The following is a 14618-nucleotide window of genomic DNA, read 5'->3' as shown; positions in this document are numbered from 1 at the left end:
ATCAATCAATGCACATACTAGTAGATCATAAAGAGAAAATGTACCTCTAATGACATCAGCTGGCTCTGGCTCATCTCGAGCTCTCATAGCATAAGCACGAGGTGCTACCCTAGTCTCCTAGGCCTCCGTGATGTACCATCTTCTACCCCTGGCAAACCTCTCCATCTGAGGTAAAGCAGTGGGAGCACTAGTGTTCCTTTGTGGACAATCCTTTAGGAAGAGATCCGTAGACCCACATCTGAAATATCCACCTGTAAACAATCTGCACTCTCCTCTGTGGGGTCTACCACAATGTACGCAAGCAGGTGGTGGGGTTGATCCAGTGTGTCGCACACCGTGAACTACCCACCGATGCACTGTATCCTCCTCCTCTCCTTGGAGCAAACGAGACTTCGTTTCTTGCCCGGACCACGGCCCCAGACTCCTTGGGCCTCTTACTACACGTGCTTGCTGAGCGGAGATGACGGACCACACCCTCTTATGTTGCCTATCCTTTCTAGATTGCTCTTCATTTCTGACTCTCTCCACATCAAGGGCTGATGCTACCAACAGAGAGAAATCTGTGAAGTGTTGAGATGTCACTATCAACCTGATGTTGTCATTCAATCCGTCCTCAAATCTTCTGCATTTATCAACCTCTGTCGGCATCAACTCCAATGCATATCCGCTAAGTCTCATGAATTCTCGCTCATATTCGGAGACTATCAACTACCTCTGTCTCAGTGCCAGGAATTCTCTCCTTCTGGCCTCCAAGTACACATGACTGATGTATTTCTTTCTGAATTCAGCCAGAAAGAACTCTCAGGTGATCTGTGCAGGCTGTACCACTCTAGATACTGTCACCCATCTATATGCATCCTCCTGTAGCAGTGACAGAGCACATTCCAACTACTGCTCTGGTGTGCAGTGCAACTGCTACAATACCCTCTCTGTCCTCTCCAGCCAATACTCTGATCATCATCCTCTTACCTCAAGTCAACTACCCCATACTTCAGCTTGTCTAGTGGAGATTGGGGTTGGAGGTGGTGGTGGTGGTGGCTGTGGCTATGGCTGTGGAGGTGGAGGTGGCTGTGGTTGAGGAATGGCTCTAGTGATCGTCATCTGCTCATAGAAGGCTCTTTGTGCCCTACCTCGAGATGACTCTGCTCTACTATCACTTCTCCCCCGACTAGGAGCAGGAGCGTGACTCTCTACTTCCTCCTCTATTGGTCCTGGAGGTCCGTGCTCTAAAGGATCAGATGCCATCGATCTTATAAAATAGACAAAGAAATAGATCTGCATTAGTGTCACCTCGACTCTATTTAAAGGCCCATGCATGCGATGCACTCTATCTATTTCTAACTATTTAGGTATAGGACCGCCTAAACCTGGGCTCTGATACCACTAAATATGATGCCCCCCACTCGTCTATAGTACAGCCAAGCGAGGAGTGCCACATTCGGTGCCGGAGCACCCTATCTTGTTTTATCATATCTATTGTAAACTTTTGATGTCATTTAAAACATGTATTCTATGTATAGAATATATATATATTTTTTTATAACTTATATCCATGGAAACCCGGATAGAGCCTCCCCTGTTTTATTAGCATCTGGCGGGTTTCCACTAATTACCTATTAACATGTTCATATTCATTTCACACATTTCCATATCATATTCTCTTATATCATATAATTTACAATTATTTATGAGATCTAAAAATGAAGTATCATCTATTGCATTAATATAGAAATTCATAGATAATAAATTACAAGTTTTCATTTCAATCTCAAAGTTTAATTACAAGTCTAAAATGAAATATATCATGACTAGACATAATGAACTAAAATACTAGTATATACATGGGCCCTACCAAAATACAAAAGACTAGTGAGGTGACTGATCGATCCGATCGTGCTGTCTAGTGCACCATCGTGGTGGTGTCTGCTCTTTGCTGGACGATCTCCACGCGATGGAAAATCAACGCGCTAAGCATAACGGTTAGTGGTGCATAATTTATAATAACAATAATTTAACAATTGAAATAATATCTACAAATCATAATTTCTGGGTCTTTTACATTTTTATTGCTCTTTGAAAGCAATTAACATTATCGAAATCTTTTATGATTACTTATTATATTTTAAGTCTTAATTAATTTTTATCAGTGCCCAAGAAACCTATAACAAATTATAAAAGCTGGATGCACGGGTGTATCATATGTCTATCCATCGGACATAAGACTCCCATCGCTTGTAAAGCCAGAAATAAAGTAGGCACGATGGCCAGTAAGTAAGCATATAGCCTGTAGAACAATCATACCAGACATATTTTATCAGTTTATGATTTTCTCGATAGGCAGTACTGCTATCTGTAGTCCCTAATTGGTATACCAATTTATCCAAACTAAATAAATAAGTCTAGGTATACTATGGGCAATTAAACATTTTTAATTATTTTAGTACTATTCACTGTTACTATTTTCTGGTACTGTTCAATGGTACCATTAATTTCATATTAATAGGACATTAGTCCCAATTTACATATTCATATCATTTTTAATATTTAATTATTCTTATGAGTATTTTAATTATAATATATAGCATTTTTCCATGAACATTTCTTTAGGTTCATTTTGATGTGTTATCTTTATCTAGGAATTTGACTAGGTTAGGATGTCTATTTGGTCACACTTCCTTCATAACAATTGCTCCTCTATGTTTAAACTTAAATTTTAGTTTTTGAATCACTGAATTTGGGGTTATAAAACTCAAGTTATAGTCAAAATACCATAACTGGTCCCTTTACCTCTAAGCTGTCCAGAATTTACAATTCCTGGTCAATAAACTTTGACTAGTTATTTGATCATTTTATGGTCATTTTTAGACTTAGGTTCCTTCACAAGATATATTCCTCTATGTATTAGGGACTCCCAGGTACAATTTCATAATTTTTCAAGCTTAGCATAGTGAGTTATAGTCAATGTATGGACTCTCAATCCTATAAAGGCAATATCCAAACTTAAGGGCAGTATGTTTGACCCTTTTTTTAGGGTCTTTACACTTAGAATTTGACAAAGGTGTCTAAATCAATGTTGTAGCCCTAAGTATCATGTTTCCAGATCATATTGGCACATCTCAAATGGAATTTCCTAGTGGGAGTTATGGCTAAATGAACACACAGGTATCAATTGGCATTCTGGGTTCAACTTAACATTTTCCAGATTTCAATTCCTAACTTTGGCTAATATTTTCCCTAGGATGCAATGGTTTCTAGAGCTTGGTCAAAACATAAAAATTATTGTGCTATATCTTATAAAACTTTTGGCACTAGTTTCACTCAATTTGCAGCTTTGGAGACCAAGTTATGACATTTTTGCCAAAACTGGTCAAGCATACCAAAGGAACAGTGTTTTGGTCAATTTTTGGGTTGGTAGTTTTAGTGACCAAAATTATGCTAACAATTTGACTTGGTTAAAGGAAAAACTGGGTCAAGTGATCTTTAAGAAAAGTGTAGTCCTATGTCTAAGCTTTCCATTGATGTAAATTTTAGGTCATTTGGTCTAATATAGAGAGAGTTATGACCAAATGAACACGTACTGTTCATTAGTCATTTTCTAGGTTTCAGTGTTTGGTCATCTAGGTTTGGGCAGAGAATTGGTCATGATTTTGACAGAATTTGGGTAGGGTTTCTTCTTGAAAAATGAAGGTTTGGATGTCCCAAAACACCTCCAATTGGCCTCATACCAATTAGAGTCACACATTGTCAGTTAGGGTTCAACAAACACACTGGACTCATTGAGTCCCAACCTGCAGAAAATTTGACACTCCCAAAATTCAATCTCCTCCTTCTCCAAACTCCAAATAAGCATACATGTCACTTATATTAGCATCAATCTCAACACAATTAGGTCAAATTCAAAAATGTCACAAAATCCCCAATTTCAAGTACACAACCCTAATTTCAAACATCAAATTCACATATATAACCATGAAATCAATTCCCACATAAAATACCTTGTTAATTAACTTCCCTAACTAAACTAAAACCAACAAAATCCATCATTTTCATGGTTCCTCTAGGGCTGCCGAATTTAAGGGTTTCTTTCCCAAATTTTTCTTTTTAATTTCATGTAAATCTTCACTTGGTTTAGCATGATTTTCATGCTTAAAGAAGAGATTAAGAGTTTTGAGCACTAACTTTTTTTTTGTAACTTGTTAAACTTCACTTTCCTTGCTTCTTTTTGGTATCAATAGCTTCCTTAGGGTATGGAAAGTATTTTTAATGAAGAGTGTTATGAGTTTTGGTGAGGAAATGAGGGAGAAATCAAGCTTAGAGCTTGAATGACAATGGTGGAAATGAGGGACAAGGGTGGGCGGCACAATAAAGAAAAAAGAAGAAGATGGATAGAAGAGGTTGGTGGGTTTTGTCATCTTATGGTATATATATATTCTATTTGTGTACTTTAAATTTTTAATTTTTCATAAGCCATTTTTCTTTTCTTTTCTTTTCTTCTTCTTTCTCTCCTCATTTCCCTAATTCAAATTCATAAAAATATTTTATGTTAATTATTTTATTTGTCAAATTTTTAATTTGACATTTAGGTCAAAATTCACCTCTGGGGTGAAATGACCAAAATGCCCTTCATGGTGCATATCGGTTTATTTTTATTATTTTATTTTTTCAAAATTTTTTCTATATTTTTTTAATATTTATTTCATTAATTTATGCCTCCTCACTATATTCTAAGCATAGTTTCAGACATTTTGAAATATACTACCTATGATGAGGGCGTTACAATATGGTAATTTTCTTAATATTAGATAATATACTTATAATTTTAAAATTTCAAAATAATTGTAATAAATTATTGAGTGAATTACCATATAGTCTTTGGGGTTTGCTGAAATTAAATTGGTTCATAAAGTATAACAAAAATCATAATTTAATTCATTTATTTTCAATCAAAGCTATGTTCACTAAAAAAAAAATAAGATTAGCAACCGACTGAATTGGTTGCTAATCATTAAAATCAATTACTAATTGATTTAGCAATCGATTCAATCGATTACAATGAGATTAATTGCTAAATCGATTAGCAATCAAAAATCAATTGTAAATAGCAACCGAAAACTGAATTGATTGCTAAAATAATCAAATTTAAAAAATAAAATTTTTGATTAAAAATTATCAGTTGCTACTAGCTAACAACTGATTTAGCAATCAAAATTGATTGCCAGCAAAAAAATCAGTGTCTTTGTTTTAGCAAATTTGGAACTGTTTTGTAAGTCAGTTGCTATTTGCAACCGATGTCAGTTATTAATTTAAAAAATAAAAAAAAATTAAATTTTCAAATAACAAATAAAAATTTTCATAAATAAATTATTCTAAAAATTACTAAAATAATAATTTATTAATAAAAATTAGTACTACAAAATTAATGTAAAAATGTTATCAAAAACAAATTACTAATAATAATTCTTAATCAAAATAATAACAAAAATTAGATACAAAAATATATTTATTAGACAAATTAGCAAAAAAAAAAATGACACACACACATATATTATAACAAAAAAAATTATGAAAAAATTAATTAGTACTACAAATAATTTACTAATAAAAAATATATGAATAAAAAATAAATTATAATAAAAAATTAAATAAAAAAGAAAAGAAAGAAAAAGAAGATGAAGAAGAAAAATGAGAAAGAAAAAATGATAAAAAAGAAAATAGATTAGAAAGAAAAAGATTATAAAGAAAATAGATTAAAAATGAAAAGATGATGAATAAAATAGATAAGAAAGGAAAAGTTGATAAGGAAAATGAGAGAAAAGATGAGAAAGAGGGAAAAAGAAAATGAATAGCTGGAAAATAAAATGAGGAGTGGTTTATATAAACGAATTAGCAACTGTTTGTCATTTGCTAATTTTTTTTTTTAAAATTGAGTGGGAATTTTTTAGTAATCGATTATCGGTTACTATTCGCAATCAGTTGCAAATAGCAATCGATTCGTAAATTGGTTGCAAATCCAAAAAACAAAACAAAAAATTTTACAGAAATTTTAGGGAAATATTTTGCAATGAAATCAGTTGCTAATAGTTACTGATTTCATTTGGTTGAAAAAATCAATTACTATTAGTGATTGACTCATAAATTGGTTGCAAATAAAAAAGAAATCGGGTGGGAATACTACAATCAAGAGTGATTTTGAGACTAATAAAAAATCAGTTGCTAATAGTAACCAATTTCATTCGGTTACAAAAATCAGCTACTTTTACTAATTGACTAGCAAATGGGTTGCCAATTAAATAAAGAACAAAAAATTGGGTGAAAATTTTAGAAGGAAAATTTAGTAACCGATTTAAGTCACTTGAGAAAAATAGTTGCTAAATTTTGAAGCCAATTAAAAATCTTTAATTTAGGAGTAAATTTTAACAATTGATTTTAAAATCAATTTCTAATTATATATTCAAGATTTTTCTAATATTAATTAGTAACCAATTTAGTAATAAATTATAAATTGATTGCTATATAGCAACCGATTTTTAAATCGATTGCTAAATTTTTAAAAATTAACTATTTTACTAAAAAAAATCAAAATCACAAATCAGTTGCTATTAGCAACCGATTTCAGTCGGTTGCAAAAATTGGTTAAAATTTTGATTTTTTTTTTTTTGTAAGTATGTTTTTATTAATATAGTAGTTCTTCTGTAAAAATTTATTGCTAGTCAACCTTAAATCAAAGCAGTCAACACAAATTTGAAGACTAAATTGTTATAAATATTAAAAATATAAGACTGAATTGTTGTTAAAAGCAAAGTGTTACGGATTAAACTGTTAGGAATTTTAACTAACTAATAGTAAATTTTCATAAAAAGACTATTTTGTTAACAAAAAAACAAAATGTGAAGAATTAAACTATTATAACTTTCAATATACTAACAACAAATTTTAACAAAAGAACTATTTTGTTAATAAAAAATTTTCTCAATGATTAATTTGTTTCTTATTAAAAATAGATAAATTGAATTGTGATTTTTGCCATACTTTATAGATTAAATTATAAATTAACTTAAATTTAAACTTATTTTTAAAATTTTAAGAGCTTAATTTAATGCAAATAAAAGTTAACTGTCAATTTAACTATTGAATTAAACTCTAATAATCTATTTCAGCCTTAGGCTTTTTATTCGTGTTTTCTGTCCTAAGAAGTTCTACTTATGTTAAAGTGTTTGCATTTTCTTGCCGTCTGAACAAAACTAGTTGAGCTGATCCTTACAATCTTGAATTCACTTATTGTGCAAGTTGAATGTCGGATTAGTGCTGTGCAATGTGGAAGCATTTAAAGTACAAAAAAATAAAGTAAACAAATACAATAATAATATTTACATAGTTCACTCTCTCAACATGGAACTATATTTATGGGCATATAGCCATCTTCCACTATAATCAAATATAATCATCAAATTATAATTTCAAATCATATAACTCATTAATCTAATTACATTCAAGAGAACTCACACTATGTAACTGCTCATGTTAATTACAATAATTAGTACTCTCAATCTCTTCTAGATATAACATAATATATTTATAATTTTAACTACTATACTACAAGTCTTCAACTACATGGCCAATAGCCTTCAACAATGTACCAGAAATTCCTTACTTCTCATTTAAGGCAAAAGTCTTTTTCCCTTCATGGGACTACAATGGGCAGAAGCCCCTTATCAATGAGCAAAGCCACTCTTCACCAATTAGCAAAACCCTTCTCTGCAATGGGCAGAAGCTTCTTTCCATGGGCAAATCTACTCCTTCCATGGGCATAGCCAAATAACATTTTTACCATACTCCTATTTATAGTATTAATTGCCTAAATCCTAACCTAATTAGAAATCTCACTCAATTTAGAAATAACATTAAAATAAAAGTTCTACACAATATAGAAAATATTCCTTAATCCTATTGAGAAATATTTATTAAGAATTATTTCTCCCACTCAAATTTAAAAAAAGTCTCTCCAAATCTACTAAGATTTTGAGTCATAAATCTAACAATTAGATTAGCACTACTTATCTTTAATTTTTTTTTTTGTCAATAGGTAGAACGCATACACCCAATACTCAGGGAGAGGACTCTGCATTTTGATAAAACCATGTCAACTTTACCAAGTCCTCTCATCCCATATAAGCGCTATACACATACCCTCTGCATCCAATGTAGGAATTTGAAGGATCATTCCTAGGCATGCTCAACTTACTTTCGAACCTCAATCAGGGCCACATCGAGACACTTAGCTCACCTTTTGTTTTCACTCTAGGTTTTCTTTTTCTTTTTTTTTTTTTTCAATAGGTAGAACGCACATACAACTTTTAGGGACAGAACTCGACATCTTAATAAAATTATAGTAATTTTATCAAGACTCTTCATCTCATAAAAGCGCTACGCATACACTTTCTACATTCAATATGAGATTTCGAAGGACAAAAAATAAAATTCTAATGTAACTGTAATGTTTTAGTTGGAGAACATTGAAGTCCAATCACATCCTTGATGGTTCTTGTCATCTGGAATAGACTGAGCCACTTATTAATTGGCTGTTGGATTATCTAAAGAAGAAAATTAGGACTTTGCTAAGCAATATGGTTCAACATTAATGAGCCTTATGACTTGTCGAATTCAATCATTTTACTTCAATTAAATGCCAAATGACTCGAATTCAATCATTTTGCATATTAGAACAGGCCTTTAAAACATGCAAAATGAATGAATTGGAGTCATTTCAAACATGCTCAGTCTTGCAATACCTAACCTTCCAAGGCCCTTTTTTCACTCCTAGAGGACTAGACATCATATAAATGTCCCTACATTTTTGGAAATACATGTGGCTTCACAGAATTATATATAAAATTTTTGTTTAACTCCAAATACAATATAAGAAATTCACATGTAAAATCAATTGATCTTCACTGTTTCTCTTTTGTTTTCCTAGACTTGTTATTAGTTTAATGATGTTAGTATCAATTGCAATTTGCACCCATGAAGTTTCCTTGCAGATACTGTCAGGAAGAAAAGTACAATCAGAAACATAAGAATTCTATTTAATATTCAATATTTTTCATTGACTATCTAGATTTATTTAAATATATAGGAGTTTCTAACAAACATCCTATTTGAATAGTCAATATGAAAATTGCATAATTTTTCCCCAATAGTTTTTCCCTCAATATGTATTACCTGGTTTATTATAGATTTAAAAATATAAGATATATATTGGGACTCATCTATTAAATGAATAAATTTTACATATTTATATTTTAGATTTATAGTAGATTAGATCTAAATAAGAATTTCTAGTAACTTCCCTTTCCAAATCGATTCAAGAAATTTACAAATAATAATAATAACTTAATTTCTTGTACTCCAATATATTACATGCTTCCAATAAATTAATTTTTAGTGCAACCAAATAGGTAATATGTGTGTACGTGTTAATTTTATGTAGGATTGTGATTGCTTTAGAGATAATCTTATAAAAATCAAGGGACCACATATGATAGTCAGCAAAGAACATATTTGTATTCATCTCTCTTGTCATCAGAAATGCAATTCCAAGCTTTCAATTTAAGAAAGTCATGATGGGAAAATGCGAGGAAATTTGCTCCCCAGTCCTTCCACAAGCCATTAACCTGACCTAACTTATTTTAAATTTCGCCCACCTGCAAACTTTGAACCTCACCTTGATTTCCTTCATAGTTCCAAAAATATAACACTTGAAGTCCTTTCAAAACCATAGATTTATAAGTACTTGAAAGATATGCTCCTTCGTGTTGCTGCCAAGTTCTTAATAGCAGCAACCCTTCTTGGGGTTGGTCTTACTCGAGTCGAGTGCTTGAATTTTAACTTTACAGAATTTAACGATTCAGCTGGAGACCAACTCATTCTGAATGATTCTAATTCCAGATTGTTTTATGATGCCATCCAAGTTACGCCAGATTCTAGTGGAGCCCCTGAGGCTATGATACAAAAATCAGGCCGCACGCTGTACGAAAAGCCATTCAGACTCTGGAACAGGAAAGGCTTCAACTCATCTTTCAATACCACCTTTGTGCTCAATATTAAATACCAGACACATCCAGGAGGAGAAGGATTGGCCTTTATATTAACAGGATCTTCCAATGTTAATATTAATGCCTCTGGACAATGGCTTGGTGTAGTAGAACCGCAGAAGAACGATTCTTCTCAGGCACAGACAGTGGCGATAGAGTTTGACACTAGGAAAAGCTACGAAGAAGATCTTGATGACAACCACGTCGGCTTGGATGTAAACACTGTCTACTCTCGTGTACAAGTCCCATTAACTAATCTTGGTGTTAATCTTTCCAGTAATTCGGATATCAGAGTACATGTCCGATATGATGGTGAATTAAAAAATTTGACAGTCTTCCTGGAGATGGCGGACAAGAAGATTCCAGTATTCTCTGAGATTAGCGATCTCCCAGCCTATCTTCCCAAAAAAGTTTACGTGGGATTTTCAGGATCAACAAGCAATTACACTCAGCTCAACTGCGTAAAATCATGGGCATTCAACAGTACAGATAAAGAAGACGATAACCCTTTCTGGATTTGGATTGTGGTTCCAGTACTAGGAGTGGCCTTGTTGGTTGGTATCGCCTTCTTCGTTTACCGGAAAAGGAAAATAGACAGAGAGAAACTGGAGGATGCTTGTCCGAGCATAGAAGAAGTGATCAAAGTCTCGTCCACTGCTCCACGGAAGTTCAAATTTGAAGAACTTAGGAAAGCAACTGGCAACTTCAGCCCCAAGAACAAGCTTGGGAAAGGCGGCTTTGGAACTGTTTACAAAGGAGTCATGGGAAACAAGCTGGTCGCTGTCAAGAAGGTTTCCAAGAAATCAACTCAAGGCAAGACAGAATTCATAGCAGAAGTCACCACGATCGGCAAGCTCCATCAAAGAAATCTTGTCAAGTTAATCGGATGGTGCTATGAAAGGCGCCAATTTCTCCTCGTCTACGAGTACTTGCCTAATGGAAGCTTGGACAAATTCATTTTCTGTGATGAAAAGTCCAGCATGGAGGAATCTACTATGAGCTGGGAAACAAGGCTCAGTGTAGTAACTGGAGCAGCGCAGGCTTTGGACTATCTGCACAATGGCTGCGAGGAAACTATACTTCATCGAGACATCAAATCCAGCAACATAATGTTAGATTCTGAGTTCAATGCCAAGCTGGGAGATTTTGGACTCGCTCGTACCATTAAACTCAGTGATCAAACTCATCACTCGACAAAAGAACTTTCGGGAACTCCTGGATATATGGCTCCGGAGAGTATTCTCACCGGAAGATTTACCATCGAAACAGATGTATATGCCTTTGGTATACTTATCCTGGAAGTTGCTTGTGGAAGGAAGCCTGGTAGTCAAAACCAGCAGGATAACTATAGCTGTAACATCGTGAATTGGGTATGGGACCTCCATAGGGAAGGAAGAACACTTGACGCTGCAGATTCCAGATTGGAAGGAGACTTTGCAACAGGAGATATGGAGTGTGTACTTATTCTGGGATTGGCATGTTGCCACCCAAACCCACACAAGAGGCCCTCGATGAAAATTGTTTTGCAGGTTCTGAAAGGGGAAGCAGAAGCACCACCAGTGCCCAATGAAAGGCCTGCTTTTATGTGGCCACCATTGCCTCCATCTTTCAAAGAATTGGATATCTCTCTTGGCCAACTCAGTCCATTTTCAGAACTCGGTGGGAGATAAAACAAGCACCATAGATCAGAATCTTTTTCTTCTCCATTCATGCCGGTTCTAATTAATTAGCAGATTCAGGACACTTTTTAAGGAAATAGCAATAATGTCCTTGTAGGCTAGCCAAAAAATTATTAAAATTCTTTTCCTTCGTTTATGATAATAAAAAATTTTAAAATACTTATATCTATGTTTTTTTTTTTCTTAACTCTTTCTTTGAATTCCACTGCCAGAAGACAATGTTGGCCAACTACTTTCTCTATGGCCTATATATATATATATATATATATATATATATATATATATATATATATATATATATATATATATATTAAGATGTATATTCCAACTATTAATCAATTAGACTAATTATCTTCTGAGGCCCTATATATATATATATATATATTAAGATGTATATTCCAACTATTAATCAATTAGACTAATTATCTTCTGAGGCCCTATCACAAAAACCAAAAATAAGTTTTAAGACCCCAAATCAAACGGTATACTTATAATCTCTAAACTTGAATCTGGGATATCTTTCAAATCCATCTCATCATTAACTATTAGGCAAATAAATTATTGATCTCTGCGGCCTATACCAGGGGCCATTGTTACTATGTTTGTAAATATCATATGATCTTTTCACGAGGAAACTATAGAGCAATACTTTTTATTAATAACTTTTAGTTAAAATCATAATATGTTTAACGTATAATGCATATTAATAATTTTTTTATTGGTTGAATGTATAACACTCAAATATAAGTAAAAAATGATATAATACGTACATATTATACTATTCAAGTGTATGATCCAATCACACATTCAGTCAATTCATTACACATCAATTAATGAATTTTAACTGTAACATCCATAATTTTCAAATAATTATATATATATATATATATATATATATATATATATATATATATATATATATTATTCTAACCCTGGTATTGTGGACTTCGCGTATATACTTTCATTTCGTGGAAATTCAATCGTCATCCGAATCTGCAATTTCGGGCCGAGCAAATAAGCTGCTGGAACCATTTTAGAACCGGGTCAAGATTATAGGCTACCCACCGTTTTCAAACGTTCTGGACGCGTTCCAGTTTTCAGATTTGGTATAGGTAAACTCGAACTCTACATTACTCAATTTTTGCCTTGTACTGGGTTAGAATAAAATTTATAAAATATTCGTGGATGATAAGAAAATTATGATTCCTATTGCAATAGCCTTATAATATTGTCAAGGACCGCGGGGCAGATTTATAGAATTTTTAAAGTTAGTTTGGATAATTTTTAAAAAATATTAGTTTTGAAGTCTTATAATTGAGTTGTCTGATGTTGTGATTATTACTTGGTTTGGAGGGCCCAGGAGGGGCCATATAACGATGATGAGATACGGTTTGAGTTTAGAAGTGTTATTTAAACAATTTTGCAGGTTGGGTAGGTCATAGGTATAGGGGAGACTCTACCGAATTTTCAGCACAACTTAGGGTGTCTTTGGTCTTTTCTAAACTTATATTGAGTTAAATATATTAAATAATTGCAATGAAATTGTCAGGTGAGCTGGGACAGCCTTCCTCCTCCGCCCAGCCGCCGCAGTGATCTCGGTTCAAGTTTGTGAGTAAAATATTAATTTTAATTATAATTTCGATATTATTATATGTTCAAGCATGCCCATGCATCACTTATAAATATGTATCTATGTAGTTAAATACCAAGCACATTTTATATTGCATTTATAATTGTTGAAGTGCCATGGATGTTGTTTGTGGTAATTTGGAGCAGTGTGTGTGCGTGGCATGCGTGTGGTATGGTATTGGATATGGACAGGACGGGTAGACACAGCTTGAGAGACACTCGCTGGGACCCGGTCCTTTGGGGTAGACACGGCTTGAGAGACACTCGCTAGGACTCCGCATTTGGTTTATTAAGCGAAAGTCTGGCTTGAGAAATACTCGCTGGCAGAGGTTGGATTAAGAGGGCTGTATAGGGGATCAGCTCTCATATATGTATTACTTGACAGTGTTGGGTGTGTGAGTGCTCCAAATTGCCTTTTTGCTGTTATGATATGAAAATTATGACGATGTTGCATTTCACTCCACAGGGTGCATTAGCTTTAGATAGTTATAGAGATTATGATTAAAATTGATATTTTACTCTCTGAGTTAAACGCTCACTCCTGTTCATCTATCTTTTCAGGATACAGGACGATTATTTGTTGTGGCTAACCTGCTCTTCTTCTTCGCAGGTCCATTAATAGTATTTAATGTATTTTGTACAATTGAGTTAAATTTTAGACTCCGCATGTGTTAAAAGCACTTATTTTTATTTTGGGCCTGTATTATAAAAGTTATGTTGGACCTGTAAAATTATTAACTGTATGCAAGATGGGATTGGGTGAGGGAGCTGAGCTCCTATTTGAGTTATGACATTTTGATTATGTGGAGGGTGAGCTGAGCTCCCCAATTTATTATATATTGTATTTACAGGTCGGGAGAGTCAAAAACTCTCCATTGAATGATCCATTTTATGGTCAGACTCTATCCGGTTGAATTCTTGAAATTGGGCCCAAATGGGCCTTAAAGTTGGGTTGAGGAATAGTTAGGCTTACTACGGGCCTCGGGGGCTTTAGGCTGGCCTAGGTCCTAGTGCCGGTTCGGCCCATAGGTTAGGTCATGAAAAAAGTGGTATCAGAGCTTAGGCTTTAGATTCATGGGAAAGTGTACACCTAGAGCTGTCATATGCGGAGTATAGGATTCTGTTTCTTCTTTTTTCTGTAATTCTCCGTTTCTAGATTCTGCGTTATTCCTCGGTTAATGTAACGATCGGGCTTCAACCACTAGAGCAATTGTCCGCT

At 33.7% G+C, this 14618-nt stretch overlaps 1 protein-coding gene across 1 annotated transcript; it reads left to right on the top strand.

The window, feature by feature from the left end:
- Nucleotides 1–9612: 9612 nt before the first annotated feature.
- Nucleotides 9613–11939, top strand: LOC110663845 (probable L-type lectin-domain containing receptor kinase S.5). The gene has a single exon (XM_058143761.1). The coding sequence runs from the start codon at nucleotides 9800–9802 to the stop codon at nucleotides 11759–11761; it is 1962 nt and encodes a 653-aa protein (XP_057999744.1). The 5' UTR covers nucleotides 9613–9799; the 3' UTR covers nucleotides 11762–11939.
- The last annotated feature ends 2679 nt before the right edge of the window (nucleotides 11940–14618 follow it).

The sequence above is a fragment of the Hevea brasiliensis genome, chromosome 3 (assembly GCF_030052815.1).
Source record: "Hevea brasiliensis isolate MT/VB/25A 57/8 chromosome 3, ASM3005281v1, whole genome shotgun sequence".
NCBI classification, from domain to species: domain Eukaryota; kingdom Viridiplantae; phylum Streptophyta; class Magnoliopsida; order Malpighiales; family Euphorbiaceae; genus Hevea; species Hevea brasiliensis.
The sequence above is the reverse complement of the archived record's forward strand: the minus strand, read 5'-3'. Positions and strand labels throughout refer to the sequence as shown.

Coding starts and splice junctions, on each gene's coding strand:
- LOC110663845 (XM_058143761.1), top strand. CDS start 9,800: ATGCTCCTTCGTGTTGCTGCCAAGTTCTTAATAGCAGCAACCCTTCTT.